General features: G+C 35.5%; 2 protein-coding genes across 6 annotated transcripts; both read right to left on the reverse strand.

The window, feature by feature from the left end:
* Nucleotides 1-6,966: 6,966 nt before the first annotated feature.
* Nucleotides 6,967-7,963, reverse strand: Chrac-16 (chromatin accessibility complex protein 1). Its single transcript, NM_001312095.1, is given in 2 exon segments — nucleotides 6,967-7,709; nucleotides 7,796-7,963. Coding segments are annotated over 2 exon segments (396 nt in total). The 5' UTR covers nucleotides 7,922-7,963; the 3' UTR covers nucleotides 6,967-7,439.
* Nucleotides 7,964-8,919: 956 nt separating this feature from the next.
* AK (arginine kinase) lies at nucleotides 8,920-12,688 on the reverse strand. Of its 5 annotated transcripts, none has more exons than XM_013321207.1 (3): nucleotides 12,579-12,688; nucleotides 10,394-10,572; nucleotides 8,920-10,024 (listed from the first exon to the last, which is right to left on the reverse strand). In XM_013321207.1, exons 2-3 carry the CDS (start codon nucleotides 10,557-10,559, stop codon nucleotides 9,123-9,125), a joined length of 1,068 nt encoding a protein of 355 aa, XP_013176661.1. In that variant the 5' UTR covers nucleotides 10,560-10,572; nucleotides 12,579-12,688; the 3' UTR covers nucleotides 8,920-9,122.
* Between the last annotated feature and the right edge of the window lie 4,669 nt (nucleotides 12,689-17,357).

A 17,357-nucleotide genomic window follows, 5' to 3' on the forward strand; every position in this document is an offset into this window, starting at 1 on the left:
CGCAGCCGCAAGAGCGTTGAGAAGCGCGGCTCGAGTACAAATGCTTAGCTTAGGTTCACTCTTATTGGCGCGAAAATTCGTTGCGCAAATTAAAAAAAAAGTAAAACAAACGCTCACCTTGATTTCTTTCTAATACTCCTTCTAGATGAGTGTACTTTGTATAAAATTAATTTTATTACGATATTATTTGTGTTTCTAAGGGCTTTATAGAATTAAAAAGGTTGATAGCCACTATGAACAGAGATTTTTTTGAATTTTATCTTCGCTTCATTCCATAAGAGAAAGTGTAATATCATTTTAGGGAAACTGGAGTGGCATTTTTTCTAAATTCTTTGCCTTAACGAAACGAAAAAAAAACATCAATTATTGCATCATCAGGAAGTTATTTTTTTTTATAAATTTCGAATTTCAGTTTTAAACAAGTTAGGCTTCAGTTAAAAGGCATTTTTACTTTTATGCCACGGATAGTATACACAATTATAAAGATTTTCGTAACAACACCTATTTTAAATGAAGATATTAAAATGCACTCGTGAAATGTGCTTTTATTTTACATAAATATTCTGGTTACTGCAAAATTTCACTGCTGACACATTTGTTTGAAGTATATTATTGTCTCTGGTTTTTCAAAGAGAGTGAAAGGGATGACAATACGTTTGTATACAAGTGTCTCGACAATGGAAGCCCACAGTTAACGTAAAATTTCCACCGTCTTGAATCATTGCTGTAACCGTCACCTACTATGTAATGATTACTTGAAATTTACGCTAATCGTCAACGAAGCAGGAATTACTTTTACGGTATTTTACGTAATTGTAACGGATCAGGTTTGTTAGGACATCGTGGATTGCATCTGTCAATTACAAACATTCGTTGTGCGAAGTATACTAGAAACGACTGTTATTTATACATTTATTTCAATGTTTCTTTTTAAATAGATGTTATTAAGTAATCATAAAAGTTATAAATTAATATTTTAAAAGACGTCATTATCGAGATTCAGAGTAATCTCAAGCGTTTGAAATGTTTTGATTGTTGGCATTGTATAGGCTCGGAAACTACTAAACCAAATTGAAAAGCTGTGAAGCTATCATCATTGGGCGACGTATTTATTACTTGAAGATGCTTTATTAATTTTGCACAGTTGTATTCGGGGCAACTGTTAGTATGTATTTGAATCTTCAATTAGATAAAGGCACTAATAAAACAAACCCATACAAACTCATACATATGTAGTCCATCGGTAGTGTTCATTTACCAATGCTTGCTTCAGGGGTAGCTACAACGTCAGCGTTACAACAGACTTGCGGTCACGAACCGCTGAACAAACGGACGGAAATGTATAAATGTATGGCAAATGCGTTTAATGCAATCTAAGCCAATTTATGGCCGTTTTAATTATACCTACATTTGTATGCCGTCATACAAACAACTTGTATGAGAAGAGTTTAATGGATGTAATCTTTTATAATTCTATAGCTCTGTAATGCTACATAATTATAATGACAATTGTTTTTATCAAACAAGAATTGTAAATATTCACGCGTTTAACCCAAAGGCAAAGACAGGCATAGGTAGGTAGAAACTATGGATTTTTATTTGACGCAGTCTTCGACACACCTTTCAGTTTCCACATTCATGTAATAATCATATCTTATTAAGTTTCCAGTCTATACATATTAATAAAATCGTAGTGTCTGTATGTAATATTGAACAAAAAAATCATATTTCGCGCGCATATTTGCGTAGCTAATAACACAATTTTTAAAATGTTTGTTTGTCTGACCGCAAGGCCGCGTTGAACGCCTCGACCGATTTTGACGGGGCGGGAAGGCACGTGTGGCACGCGGGAAAATTATAGGCCAGTTTTTTTTCTCCGCTAAGTCGCAGGCCACCGTTAGTTCTTAATTCAAAATAATGATCACGTGAAGACATATTATAAAAAGTAACACTCACGTACACACGGAAGCAAGAATTTATAATATGGTAACATTTAACATCCACGCCAAAATTGTTTGGTGAACATATTATCTATCCTCCCTTTCATTCATTACTGAAAAAATGAGATAACAATATTTTGTTGTACGATTGATATTTTGGCTTGTACAAGGTCTTCTAAATTAACTTCCTTTATTGATGTAATCATTTGAGTCATCTTTTTTATTGATAAAATACAATATACTAGACTAGACTAGATTGCGTGTTAGAAGAAATGTATCCTTGGTCTATATTACCTTGGACTATAAATTTAATTGCTATTTTTTAGCGCTTTACGTAGATCGCTACTATTCACTCTTTAATTCGACAATAAAATATTAAATTCTACTTTTATATATTTATGCACTAATTAACACAATTCCGTGTAATATATGAATATTATTTTGTGTGTTTAAAAAATACTTTATTGAAAACTAGAGTTTACCCTCGAGACTTTATTTGTAAGGAATTAAAAAAAATGTGTTCTTCCAGATTATGTTATACATGAAAAATTTCACCTAAATCCGTGTAGCTGTTCATCCATCTATCTAAATTTTTTTAGTTATAATATTAGTAAGGCAAAGGCATTTTATTCCATTTAAATGTTCAGAAATAATTAAAAATATTTTTTTTCTTTGTACAGTGGATAGCTGTAACTATCCGTAACGGAATCATTAAATGCAACGCTTCTCTCAATGATTGAGCGTGTCTTGACAATTGCTAGTAATTTGCAGGCAGTCGTGTGCAAAATATATAGTAAATTGCATATATCAAGGTATTGTGCGTGCTAATTCGGTGTAACAGGCTTTTTATCTCTTCATAATTGTCTAACAAAAACATTTGGCTAGTTATTTCGCCATAACATGTCCAATTTTAAAACTATATTTAAGAAAACATAATTGACATTATTAATTTTTGTTGAATTTTTACAAAGAAAAAATATTTTACTGTTTTAAAATTTCAAGATTAACATGCTTTATTGTTCGGCTGTTGTAATCATAAAATGTTACTTTTTCTAAAGACATTACGACTTGTTACATCAAGTCTAAAAAAGCAAAGAGCCAAAACACAAACAACAAACGTAACAAAATTAGATTCCCGCCTTTCACAGATAACTTTGTTATACTTTTTATATAATATTTCTACTCTGCAGAACTTTTGAACCAATAATGTCAATTATGTAAGCAATGTTGCCAACAGAAATTATTTAATAGCAAACAAAAAGGTTTTATTGAAAAGTCTGCTGCTTTCATGCTTGTGTTGTGGGATGCGGGGAGAGGGCAATGCGCAGCGTGCCGATGTCCTTGGCCGCCAAGATATTTGAAAAGAGTTAACACAGCCATCGAACTTCAATGAAGGTTTCTTCAAAAGAACAAATCCTATAAAGCAAAATACTCATGAATTTAATACTAAAATATCTGAACCAGTGTAACGGATTGTAAAGTAAAGTTGAGAAAGTCAAGTTTTTATATGGAATTTGATTTTGTCGTGTAACACAATAGAAATCTTTACAAACAGTCAGTTTCCCAAGTCCCCACGTGCAGTATAACAATGGTAATACTTCCGATATACGAAGGTTACTTGCCCCAGTACTTACCATCAAGCAACACTAGTCATTATGTTAGTTAACCTTGACAACAGCAAAACATTTTTCCTTGAGATGTTTTCTTGTGAAACGAAATTAGATTGATCTTTATTACGCTAAAGTAGATAACAATTGCTGAATTACTTAAATTGCACACGTTCATTCGGTCTGTATGCATTTTAATTGGTGTCTATGGTTGGAAAAACCTGTATTTTAAAATAATTTTCCTCAATCTGCAAAAATTGATGACTTATGCACAAGATTAAAAAGTACAAAGTGGACGTATCCCCGCTATTATATTTTTTGTTATGAACTTAATGCGTTGTTTTGTTGAGGTTATATCTTTGTAACGTATTTTTGTTTTAACTACTAATGCATGCTGATGTTGATTTCTTTTTCACAGCATCCTCCAACTTTAAGGAAAAACCTGAGAACAATAATACGCTAATTATTACTATTTTGTCATTAGATTAAATACGAAAAGAAAAAAGTAAACGCTTTATTTGTAACACATGATATTAACATTGAATTAATAAATAGCTTAAACTGAAAAAAAATGTTGTTAACACATCAGATTAAAAAAAAAATGTTTTTGTCAGTGGCTCAATATTCGTCGTGTGAAAGCCAAGTTAGAAAACAAAAAAATGTAGCATCACGTGACTTTACACCAGGGTCGATGACCTTCATCAATATACTTGTGAACGTCTGGTAACCAAAGCCGTGAATCTTAGTGCAAATTACCCGCATAAATTTATTTGCCAACCCTCTCATATACTTTGAAAAACACGGACAACAATAAGTGTTTTAGCTTTTTTTTTGCATTTTAATGAGGTTATTGACTACAGTGGTAATACAAATTGCGTAAACAAATTTCTTATTATCTGTAATGTCCATAGACAAGGTTGTAGTAAACAAAAAATGTAACCACAATAATTAAGTTTGGTGTGTTTTGTGATATTAAAATAATATTAGGTCATTGTATATCAAATTATTATGAAACTGTGTGGAATATACTTAATAAAGAGAAAGTTAAAATAATAAGACTAAATACATTCGAAAGATAAATATTCTATGTTGGATTTACATTTAGTAATTACATTTTAATATTGATATCATCGATATCCGCATATTTCTTAAACTTCGAGGTTAATATAGAAGGTTAATGTTTTGTGACGAATACTTACTTAAGCCTGATATCAAGTTTATGAGGAACTAGTGTTCGCCCGCAACTCCGTCCACGCGTTATTAAAAAACAAAATTAGTAGCCTATGTGTTCCAGACAATGTCTATGCCAGATTTCACCGAGATCCGTTCAGCCGTTCTGGAGATACCTTTAAACAAACATCCATCCATACATCTAAACATCTGCATTTATAATGTTTGTAAGATTGCCACTCGTGTATCTCTTTAAATACAATAAATACGTAATTTTAAAGATAATTATGTCAATGTAATGTAATGTTTCTACGTAGTACAAAGTTCAAGTGTATAAAAATCCAAGTTCGAGTATAATTTTGTGACAACACATTACCCCTAGTCAGTGTTATTCACGTTTACATAATTCGGCGCTACAAGTTCAATTATAACAAGAAAACGATGAACTTTAAATGGGCCGAGTTGAAAACTTTATAAAATATTAAAACAAAATATTTGTTTAAGCAAACGATGTTGATGACATTACACATTTTTAAAGTACACTGGCCACTAATATATTGTCGAAGGTTTTCTGTCAAATTTTCGAAGAGCCTAGTTTTTCCACGCTCGGAATACATGTAGAAAAATATTTTTTCATCCCATTCTTTGATAAAACAAAGATACGTAAGACAAGTACGAGGCACTGCAATTTTACGGTAATCTTTGCCAACTATCCAAGTTACCAAAGACAACGCCCTGTCATTTATGTTATGAGCATAGACATAAAACGTCTTTATTTTTTTAATGGTGCAAATATTTAACTTTCGTTGATACTTGACCCTAATTTCACTTAATACGTATTTACAAAGCAAAGTATTACGTTGGAAGCTGCAATGTTTTTCAATATTGGTCACATATCGATGAAAACTGACCAACATAAAAGAGTTTCACGATTACTCAAAGATACGACTACCTAGATAAATATTAAAATTCACAACATAAATTAGTATGCAAAACTATGAGCTAAGCTTAATTATTCGCGAGATAAATTCTGCAAATTATTTCTTGTAAGACGCTATAGTTCATAGCCACGTGAATGAAAGTTAGCGCCTTTTATTGAAAAAGCATTAAACACTTAGGTTAGGTTGTACACGAACCTATTCAATAAAACATTGATCCAGATAAGTATCAACTCCAAGTGGTCGCAACAAAGACACATTCACACGACAGTCAAAAGATAACAGCAAGGTTTGACCAACACGTAACTCGTGACCTCTACCTCTATTCTTCTCATGCGAGGTCAAGTTGTAAACCACATAATTCTGTTTAACTTACCATAACATTACACATCGCAACTTAAATATAACACAGGGTCAAAGGTAAATCAACAAAATCTGTTTATATATTGAATAAACATAGTAAATACACAAAGTATACAGTTGACCTTATACGTAAGACATCATAAACATATTACATATACCGGTGATTTACGTCAAAGCAAAGATCTCTTTTTCGGTATTTTTTTATTGTGCATATATAATTTATTGAAGATATGATTTGTCTTGTTCGAATGAAAAATTTAAACTTATTTCGATTAATGCGTTATCAGTGTGTATAACAGTCATGAATTTTCACACTAAAATTGATAATCCGCACTTTAGCTCACGGTTCACATGAATGAAGCAGATCAGTGAACCATCTCGCAGTGCAGCTCAATTTGTACCTTCATAGAGTTATGATTTGACTTTCCAGCTGAGAGCTGTGAGCCCACAAGCAGCTCGCGGTTCGTCGGCTCAAAAAATGATAGTCTTCAATTAGCGAAAACGTTGTTATTCCTAACGAGAGTTATAGAACTACGTGGCGATCTGTGAGCTGCCAATTTAGTTGTAGAGTCGTAGCTCAAAGATTCAAGTCTGTGTGACCTAAAAATTTAAACCGATTTGAACTCATCCAGTGTATAGTGCGATTGTAATGTGGTTACTTGGCCTTTGCGAATAACACAAGGCGACAAACTACAAGCTCAGTTAACTCTTTTATATTGACTTATGTTTACGGAAAGCAAAATTATAATTGCTATTTAGTAAATATTCAAACAGCGACATCTATGCTTGAAATATTCGACTTCTTCACAACTGCACCTAAACTGAATTCACAGTCAAACTAAAGATGGCGCTATGATGGGAATTGATGGAGGTTTCGAGAGAATAAAAATAAAAATGAAAGTATAGGCTTTTGGTTTCAGTAATCATGTCGAAAGAAAAAACATATCATTAATTTTTAGAGCATACATGTTCTTCATCAATATAATTTAAAATTAATGGTTATTTTTTACATTTATTAATATTGAACACTTCATAAGTAGAAATGAGCAAGGTTAAAAAACTAGCTTGATCTATATATTTAAAAACCCTGTATAAAAATGTAAGTAGTCAAAACCTGAGTTATTTCATTGAAGGAATATCAAATATATTTCACTCAAACATGTGACTTTGTTGGTTTCAGTGCAGTATACTTTCTCAATTATAAAGATAAGATCAAATATACATATTAATAGATATTTTTTAAACTAAACTTGTTAAACATATTCTTTAGCTAGCGGTAGACAGAGTATGTCTCCCCGAGTCATTCAGCCATGTATTTCATATACCATGTTCTATTCAAAATCTTATTTCCTTAAATGCTTACACCTTAAGGTGGGATTGGTATTGTGGACAATTTACTTCTTTTTACTATGCTATTACAATTATTCTATGATTTCCACACCACTAGAACTTCCGTCACTACTCTCCGCCTCACTAGATTCCTCACTTGACTCATCAGATCTATCTCCCCGGGCAGCTTTCCGTGCCATTAATTCTTTATACTCTCGTACTGTGATTTTTCTGGGCACTATTTCACGAAGAAAATCCAACGTATCATCTTCTTGCACAACCTCAGCTATATGTTTGTACTCTAACATATTTCCCTTTATATTTTTGTACGCTCTTTTAGCTAAGTCCGTAACAAACATCTCCTGAAATTAATAACAGTTCATTAATTTACTCTTCCCGTTCTTTTATGTATTTGATTTAAAATATAGCGGGAAATTTAATTACTTACTGTCACTTTAGTAACTAAATACAATGGTTCCGGTCCAACTGCATCGACGTCTGGAGAGCTTTTCATAATCGTTTTCACTCTAGACAATGGTAAATGAAGATCTTTTTCAGATTTTGCAACAGACATTTTTAATTCAAACCTATAAAATAAATTTTTTCCTATGATGTTTGTTTTGTTTCGATTTAGTTCATATGAAGTTCGACGTTTGACAGCAATTTTTTCCCTCCAACCAAAGAGAAGATTGCGTCATATCACAAAGAGTAAAAAGTTTAAAGAGTATGTATTTATGGTCAATGTCGATATGTTTAATAGTAGTAAATTAATTATGCGTCTAAAGATGGCGTTGAATTATATCGTATCTGAATATATTCGCTCTTTCGTTGTCAGAATTTTTGATTTGACCACTGACATATATGTACTATGCCTCATTGTGCATCGTTTCCCTATTCGCCACCGCTCTCCTCTCGCTCGCTCTCCTCTATTGAGAGTGATTCTCTACTCTGTACGTTTCTTAGCGATCTGACAATGTCCTATGCCTGCCTAAAATAATTAATTAAAATCAGTTCTTACCTTTTAACGTTGTTCTTAGAAGTAACATAGGCGATGCAGCGCCGCATCGGTTAAAGGCATCGGAAATAAACTATTATTAAGTTGTTATCAATAGACCTAATAGTGAACTCGACGAGGTGCGTCGGGTTTAACCTACGTCGACTTAAAGAATGCTAGTTTTCAGAGGATCAAAGGCACATCTTTGAACAAGTGAACAGCACAGTACTTTTATTTTGCCAAAGTTTAAGTAGGCAGTGTGGTTATTTTTTGGTGGTTCTTGGTTAAACAAAATAAAAATCATCATTGTAATAAAGTAATGTAGTTTGTCTTATATTGTAATTTTTAAAGTATATGCAACTTATTATTGAAATATGTATGTAAATTAGGTGAAAGTAGGTTGTGTTATCTATTTCATTAATAAAAGCTACTTTGATTAATATTATCGTTTTTTTGTCATTAATAACTGTAGTGTAACTGAATAGAAATAATAAAAAAGATATTCTATCTGTTCGCAAACAGGGAGCAGTACCAATATGTTTAAATTGAAAAGGAGTTAGGGTCACAATAAAAAAAGGTTTTAGATATAGTCTTAACGCTAGCTGTCTTTATTTTCCATTTCCTTATAGAAAATATGTTTTCGAAAAACAGTATTGGGTGAGGCCGTGGCGGGGCCCGCGCGGGCCGCCGACCAGCGCCGCCCGCACGCTTCGCTCAACATCCAATAATATAAACGATAAATAATACAAAAAAATACTGATAGCACGAGATCGAAAGCTTCTTAGAGGGACTTCTCGATTTTAATGAGTTCCGCGATGCCGTCGTACATCTCCTTGACGGCGTCGTACTCGGTGAGGCCCATGCGCCGCTTGTTCGAGATGTCGTACACGCCACCCTCCGCCTCGGTGTGCTCACCGCGCGTGCCGCGCACCTGCAGATGGTACTTGCTGGCCACCTCCTCCAGCTTGGCCTTGTCCGCCGCCAGCTTGGGCAGCTTGATGTGCACCGAGGCGCGCACCGTCGTGCCCAGGTTGGTGGGGCAGAAGGTGAGGAAGCCGAGCCGGTCGTTATGCGAGAAGGGGATCCTCTTCTCGATGTCGTTGACGGCGGTCACGAGCCGCTTGTACACCTGCTTCAGATCGCCGCCCATTTGCATCGAGATGATGCGGAGGTGGTCCTCCTCGTTGCACCACACGAGGAAGGTCTTGTTCTCGTTGTGGTAGATACCACGGCCGGTGGGCCAGAAGCGGCACGCGTTGGCCGCCTGCAGGAAACGGTCACCCTCCTTGAACAGGAAGTGGTCGTCGATCAGCTGCTGCTGGGTCTCCTTGGACATGCCGGTAAGCGGATAGAAGGTGCCTTTGAGCTCGCCCTCGAGGCCGGACAGGGTGGAAGAAACCTTGTCCTCCATCTCCTTGTACTGAGCCTCGGTGAGACAGGGGTTGAAGGGGTAGCCCTCCATGGAGCGGCCGCAACGCACACGCGTCGACACGATGAATTCGCCGGCGGGGTCCAAGTTGCCGAGGGTTTCGACGTCGCCCCAGTTCTTTGGCGGGTGCTTGTCAGTCTTCTTGAAGCCATTGTGGTAGTCCTCGATGATGGGATCGAACAGGTCAGCGAACACTGTGTAAGACTCGGCGTCGGGGGCGTAGATGCCCACACCGGAGTCAAGGTTCTCAATACCTATAAACAAATGTTATTTGCTATGTAAAGTACTGAAATCATTATAATTGTCACGGGTACTATAGTGTCACACAGCAAGAGGTGTCGAATTTATTTGCCACGGCTTAAATTAAACAATGAACAATAGAGCTATCAGTTTTCTGCAAATGACGTTGCATCACCGTTTTCAATGTTATCTGTACACTTATCAGTAAATAATCAATAATCTACTTCATTATTGCAGCATATCGTCCAAACAGTGTTTAAAGGAATCTTACGTAATTCCTAGTACCTAGTATCTTCAGAGCGAGTATAAAATTAGCAGCTTTTATTCATAACTAAACCTAACCTAGTACAGATTTTAAAACTTTTAAAAAATGGTCAACTTACCCGACTGGATGCAGTCTAAGAGTGTTGAGCCGAAAGAGGTCTTCTTATTCTTAAGAGCATCGAAGACCTCCCTGGTGAGGTACTTCTTCAGCAAGGACTTGGAGTCCGAGGCCTGGAGCTTGCTGAAGCCAGCCTCCAATTTCTCGATGGTTGCGGCGTCCACCATTGCTGCGGCTTTTCTGCAAGTAATATAATTTGCAACGTAATTAACTTCGTGCAAAACGGAAATTCATAATTAAGTAGAAGGTAGATTAGTAATTCTAACGCCTTTAACGCTGCACAAGTCGCTCGGGTACACATCTTTGCTATTTATGCTTATTTTACTCGACGCAGAAAATTTCAAGAAAATTGACGTTACGTGTCACACTCAAAAGCAAAAAAGGCGCGATCAATAGATAATTATTCACTTTTTAATTAAAAAGGCACAAGGTTCTAAAAAATAAGTCCAAATGTGTTGATAAAGTGAAATTATTAAATAAAAAAATACGCTTAAGGATATTTTAAAAATAGGTCGTAATCCTAAGACAAACTAGGAAAATAAATGAATTTAATAGAAGGATTACAAACCGCCTGATGAGGTAATACGCAAGTACAGCGCCGCCGCAAACCACTATTGGAATTGTTACTTTTAGTTTATAATTCATGCCGATGGATTATATGCCGATTTAACAAATGCAATGTGAGGATTATGCAAAGGGTCTAACAACTACGGGTGGAAATGCCGCTGTGACCGACGAACGACTAATACGTATTTGTTTAAACACACCCTGTGATACTCGGTTTTAGTGGAATTACGTAATTTAGGTAGAGGTCGGTGAGTCGGCGCGCAGGCCGTCTCGCACTGCGCGGCTCGGCGGCGCACCGTCGCGGCGCTCCTCAGTGCGCGCAGCCCTGCTTACCTCCCACTCACCGCTGTCCCCAGACGAACATATAATCGCAAGTTTCTTATTACCTCGTTGTATTCGATTCTTTTCATGGTACACATAACTGATATCGGATTACTGCGCATATATTCCACGTATTGCTCCGACTAACCTCACTTTAATTCTACTCATAACTACTTTAAACGTTCAAGCAAGTACAATCCATTTCAGTATACCCCACTGTAAGTTTTTAGTTACATTTTAAAATATACCATCGTAAGAAAATTTTATTGAGACTAGAAAAAGTATACCTACCTAACATAAAACATGGGAAAAAATTCAGGGACGTAATAATTATAATCTCATTGTCACTTTACATAACATTTGTATAAAGGCATTCGGAAATATATCTGACAAAAAGATTTTTCCCTTATTGCAAACGAAGCGGTACTGCAATTTTTTAAAGGTCAACTGAATTAAAATATTATGTTGACATTCCAAGAGGAGCAATTTTTACGATTTTTTATTAACCTTAAAAATGCATCGTATAGGAGAACAATAAATCATTTACAATATTTATGATAGTGGGAAATTAATATTGTGATACGGAATAATGTTTAGAAGCGAATAATTCAGTCGAAAAGCATAAATAAGATAAAATGAAGGGCGTGCAAAGAGCACGAGCTGAGATGAACGCCGGCTGGGATATACGCACCCGTCCGCCGGTTTGTTTTCCTTGTTTTCTTTAGTTGCACAGCCACCCATTTTCACGATTTTACTGTATGATTAACTAGCGACTAAACATGCACTAAATCACATAAAAACTACAGCAAATAAATAAAATGAACGGAGGACTAAATGCAATGATGGAATGATATTTGTCCAAATGAATGTTGCCGGTCGTCGCGGCAAGGGCGAGGGCGCGGCGAGAGCGAGGGGCGCGCGGATCGATGCGCGGCACGCGGCACGCCGCACGGCACGCAGGACGCAGGAGGCAGGACGCAGGAGCGGGACGCACGCGACGCGGCTTCCCGCCCTCCGGGACTCGCTTCAAAACTTTTCGGAGGGAAACCTACCACCGGCCGGCGCCTCCGATTACCTTCGCGAGTTATATCCGAATGCAGTACCGCAGTCTCTTAAAGCGCGATATCATATCGGAACACCACTCGAACTTATCTCAACATCGACACTCTTGAAAAGGTTTAAGTCGTCAGTTGTCGCGAAACTCTTTAAAAAACCCGGCATGACGGTCACGATGGCGAGTGGCGGTCGGCGAAGAGCGGGCGGACGACGTGATATTATGCAGAGTGGCCACCGCTTACCTTGCACTAGAACAACCGTCGAAGTCGACTGCGAAGTGTAGAATGGTCGGAGCGGGAGCGCGCCGTGCGTTAAGCCGAGCATGCCCCCGCGCCCGCACCGCTCCCCCGGCCTAACCTTGGCTTTGCTGATGCTTGCCTCCCGCCGCCGCCCGCCGCCGCTGCAGATGTACGGCTTCACAGCCGGCCGGCGCGGCGGCAAGCCCATCAGACGGATAGTCAGTTCGGACAACGATGATTGTCATTACATTGCGTGCATAATCGCAATTCAGTTAGACAAGCCCCCGTGAACAATAATGTATTATGTTTACGACTAGCGATTATAGCAATTAATAAAAGCAATAGCTATTAAAACCCGAGCAAAACATAAAAGACCGTAAATTTCAAAGCTTTTAAACAATATTCAACTGTATTAATGAAGTGTAAATGTTGACCACCAGACAGACCCATAGTCATCAGTAGCATTCAAGGAAAGTGAGTCCTTCGCTTTGTTTACTTAAATGGTCAAACTGCATAACTAAACCGGCCTTAACTTCCGAAAGATTCATTAGTATGCGCAGGAGTTTCACGGGCCATTCAACCTTGAACTTTTTTTTCTTTACGAACAGGATAGTTGTTATTTTCTTTTAACTTAAAAACGATAGTTCTCCACAACCATAAGCAAGTAAATCGATATTTTTAAAGGTTTTATTGGTTATAACAACTGATTATTGATGCGTTATCAGTTGAGACGGGATTATCAAAATAGATTTAATAGATAGATTTCTTTCCGTCTGGACCGAGTCCAAGACGGTGTTACCTACGCCGCCATGACGGACGGACCAATGTCAAGTTCGCTTTTTCCTTTCGTTACGTAATTTTTGATTCGAATCAACACGTAAGAATTTACACAAATGATAAAACAGCACGAAAAATGTGCTATTTGCTGTTATCCAATCGATTCCGGATAATCTTGGACACTGATAAATTGTAAATTAGATAGTAGCATCATAAGACTGATACAAGACTCAATTACTATTAAAAATTAATTAAATTTAAAGTTATATTTAGACATTTATGGTAAAATGTAGGTAGCTACGTAAGAAAAAGTTCTACAGACACATTATTGTCGATAAAGAAATCTTACCATGTTTCATTTACCCATCCACCAAATTGTTCAGAATAAGGCCGTAAGTTACCTACATTATCTTTACTTTAGTTCAGTTATCGATTTTGTTGTATAAAATTGTCACACCAATGAGTTTTTATGTATTAAAAATAAGAAAGTAATGAAATTATTTTTAATCTGTATAATCAGCCAGTCGGAAGTAAACGAAAATAGCTGTTTTGATCATGTATTTCTAGTCTGTGGTCATGACGTAATCGGAGTGTATCCTCGTGACCTTGACCTGAGGATTGGGAGCGTGTTACCCGGCGGCACGCGGGGAAGCCGTAACAATTACCCTATTCAATGTCGAAACACGCTCCAAACGTAAACCTATAAACTTGGGCACGCTATTGCAAGACTACGGAAAATTTTGGGCGGAAAAAAGGTTTCCGGTGTTTCGTAATCATTTCAATGTTTGAAATTCTACTTTTAGACATCATTACAAAAGCACGGATTGCGGTAATTTATCACGGACCATGCATATTTTTTGTCTTCTTTTACAGTGGTTTCTCTTTTCTCTCGCTAAAATTGTTGTGTGTTTGATATTTTGATGATTATTTAATAAGGCTTAAACGTACACAATATTTTTGTCTTTTGTTATTTGTGACGACAATTGTGTTTAACAATTCCATAAGACAAATCGAAATGAAGTTAGCTATATGTTACTCAAGTAAATATATTACTAAGTTCTTACGATTCCAATTAATTTCTTAAGGATAATAAATTAATAAAAGTTTCCCTGGTATTGTATACGAACAAAATAAATTGTGCATAATAACATTTAGTAGGTATCAGAAACGAATTTCTAAAATTTTTTAGTTTAGATATTAATTAGCCTTTTTATTTTGTACCTAAATAAAATCACAGGAGATATTTTTGTTATAAATAGAAACACTAATAATGATAGATATCTTTATTAACTTCAAAACTGTTAAGTGCAATGTTATTCCTTATTTTTCCAAGTATTTAAAACATATTTTAAGTTGCAAGGCCTTACAATATTCATCTCTCCGACGTATGAAAGGCATACAAAATTATAAATAATAGACCAACCTTGACGCCTCCATTGTGGATAATTCACTGACGCCAGAGGTATACTCACAATATATTTAACTAATATTATCGAATATTTTAGTGATTTTAGCAATCACAAGCTACTTTTATTCTATGTCCTAGTGCATTCGCCAGTTCAAGTTAGGTATCCCGAATCTTAGGTTACGAACCCAACTGATGCTCCGTGTTATCACAAGGGAAACTTTAAATGTGGTTCCATTTCTATTTAATTTGCTTTAAATATTTTTCTATATTTACATATTTTATTTCAAATGTTACAATATTTACATTATCTGCAATAACATCTAAATTGAGAGCAACAAATATTTGACATTGAAAAAAGTAAAGGTCGTTTCGTTTATTCCATTCATAATTCACGCGAATATGTGAAACGGAGTATGTGCTGCCAGTACGAATTGACGTTTTTAGTGAAGAAAAAAAAATATAGCGAGCCGTGGGAAGTTTCTCGAAGGCCTTGGCAATGACACGAAACGCGGCCTCGCCGACCGTTCAACAGCTTTTAAAAATAAAAGTACCTAGTATTTTTGCATCTTAGCTGTATGATTGAAGGCTTATTTAGTTGAACAACTCGTTGATTTACCTAACGTTTATTTGACTATTTTCTATAAAAAATCAAACCTAATAAATAAATCATAAAAGTTTAATAAAACACAGAACAAGCTTATCGCTTCATAGATACAAGACGATTTAAGTGACATTATCACATAAGAAGTCTAACGTGTGGTGACGGTTTTATCTGAATCGGATAACTATAACCTACACGATACGGCATCAGTCTAGATAACTCGCAAATCCTGGCCTGATATAACGACATGAGTGTGAGAAATTAACATTAAAAAAAAACTGTTCCATAGACAAAAAGTAGTGACATTTGTTGTTGGTGGGAAAAATGACAAAATTTTAATGATTAATTTGAACTTTCGTATTTCGTTAATATTTAATCTAACACATTATACAAAAAAAAACAATAACGTCGCTGTCTGTGTAGTTAAATAATGCGATGACATTCTATATATCGTTTTTAAACGTTTTTTTTTCATCAAAGTTTACATAGGTTTTTCATTTTTAATGCCACCTTCGAATCACATTTAAATCCTTTTAAAAGTATAAAAGTTAAACGTAGATAAAGAAAAAGGATTTATATATTTTTATAAGAATCCGTTGAGGTTTAGTTTTTTTTTGTTTAAATATCTGTGAATTATTGTGATGAATTGGAATTTCCATATTTCACATTTCCATTAATCTACTATGTTGAAGAGTTACATATTTTAAGTAACAAATATTTATTTGTACCTTAATGGCCACTATAATTTAACGATACTCCTGAATGCATGTTCATATTGAAAATTTACGACACGGTAGTTTTATGTTAACGACGTCCATTAAGATTAACAGATTAAAAATAAAAATAAAGTATAATAAAAAGTGAAATGAACTACTTACGAACTATCCACGTTACAACGTACTTAGAACTAAATTCCATAGTCTAGATATTGATATTATAATCTTGGTTAAGATATGGCAAGAGTTTCGAAATTTCTTATCGATATAGTGACATTTTATCATAAAATTTTCACTTACTTGTAGCTGTCAATTGTGGCCAAAGAAAAAATTAGATAAACGAGTATTATTATGGAATAAATCCGAAGCCAAGTAACAGTGAACAGTCTGTACGGAAACATTTTTTGTTTCGGAAGTTTCTGGAAACTTTTGACGTGTCGATAATTTTCAGATAAGATTTAGATTACGGTACGATGGATGTAGATATTTTAAGATAACGTAATATTTAGTAGTATTAGCAACATTAAATAACTTCAGACTTTTGATGTCTGTTTGTGATGATGAATGTTTAGATGGATGTATAGATGTTTGTTTAAAGATCTCGATGAAATTTGTCATAAATGTAGAACATAGTCTACAAATTTCGCGAAGCTTGTCGCTGGCGACAAGTAGTAATGTTATAAAGGTGTTATTGAAAACCTACGAATAGATAAACAGCGAGGCCTTAATTATTCAGGTGACCGCTCGCCCTTTTACCACCAATTAAAAAAAATAATCAGACCATAATATGACTTATGTGTCATCAGTGGAATGTCGTGTTCAAAACATAATGCCGATTTCGTGGAAATAGTCGCAATGTATGACGCATGAATGGCTCTTGTTTCATACATGGAAATATAAGAAGGTAAACTTAAACTTCGGCAACTAAATCATACGTGCATAAATGCAGGAAAATTAATTTTGCTTTTTATAATTGCTGGCAAGTCAAGGAATAACTTTTGGTAATGTAACTTTTGAATTTGGAATCTTTAGTTTTAAATTTTGAATCCTTCAAAATGTTGCCAACATCAAGCAAGAGGAAAGTAACATTTGTCGACTAAAATAATTCAAAACTTTAAAGAAAAGAGTTGATGTAGTTATTGTGTTTATGATGTAGCTCCCACATGTATGGGGTTAATAGATCAAATTGTGGACTCATGGGATGAGCGTATGCGGGTACCTATCAATTATTCTAAATTGGTACACGTAAACAATGTGTACGTTCGATATTGGAGTTATTA

This window comes from Papilio xuthus, unplaced genomic scaffold (genome assembly GCF_000836235.2).
Source record: "Papilio xuthus unplaced genomic scaffold, Pxut_1.1 DF825946.1, whole genome shotgun sequence".
NCBI classification, from domain to species: Eukaryota; Metazoa; Arthropoda; class Insecta; order Lepidoptera; family Papilionidae; genus Papilio; species Papilio xuthus.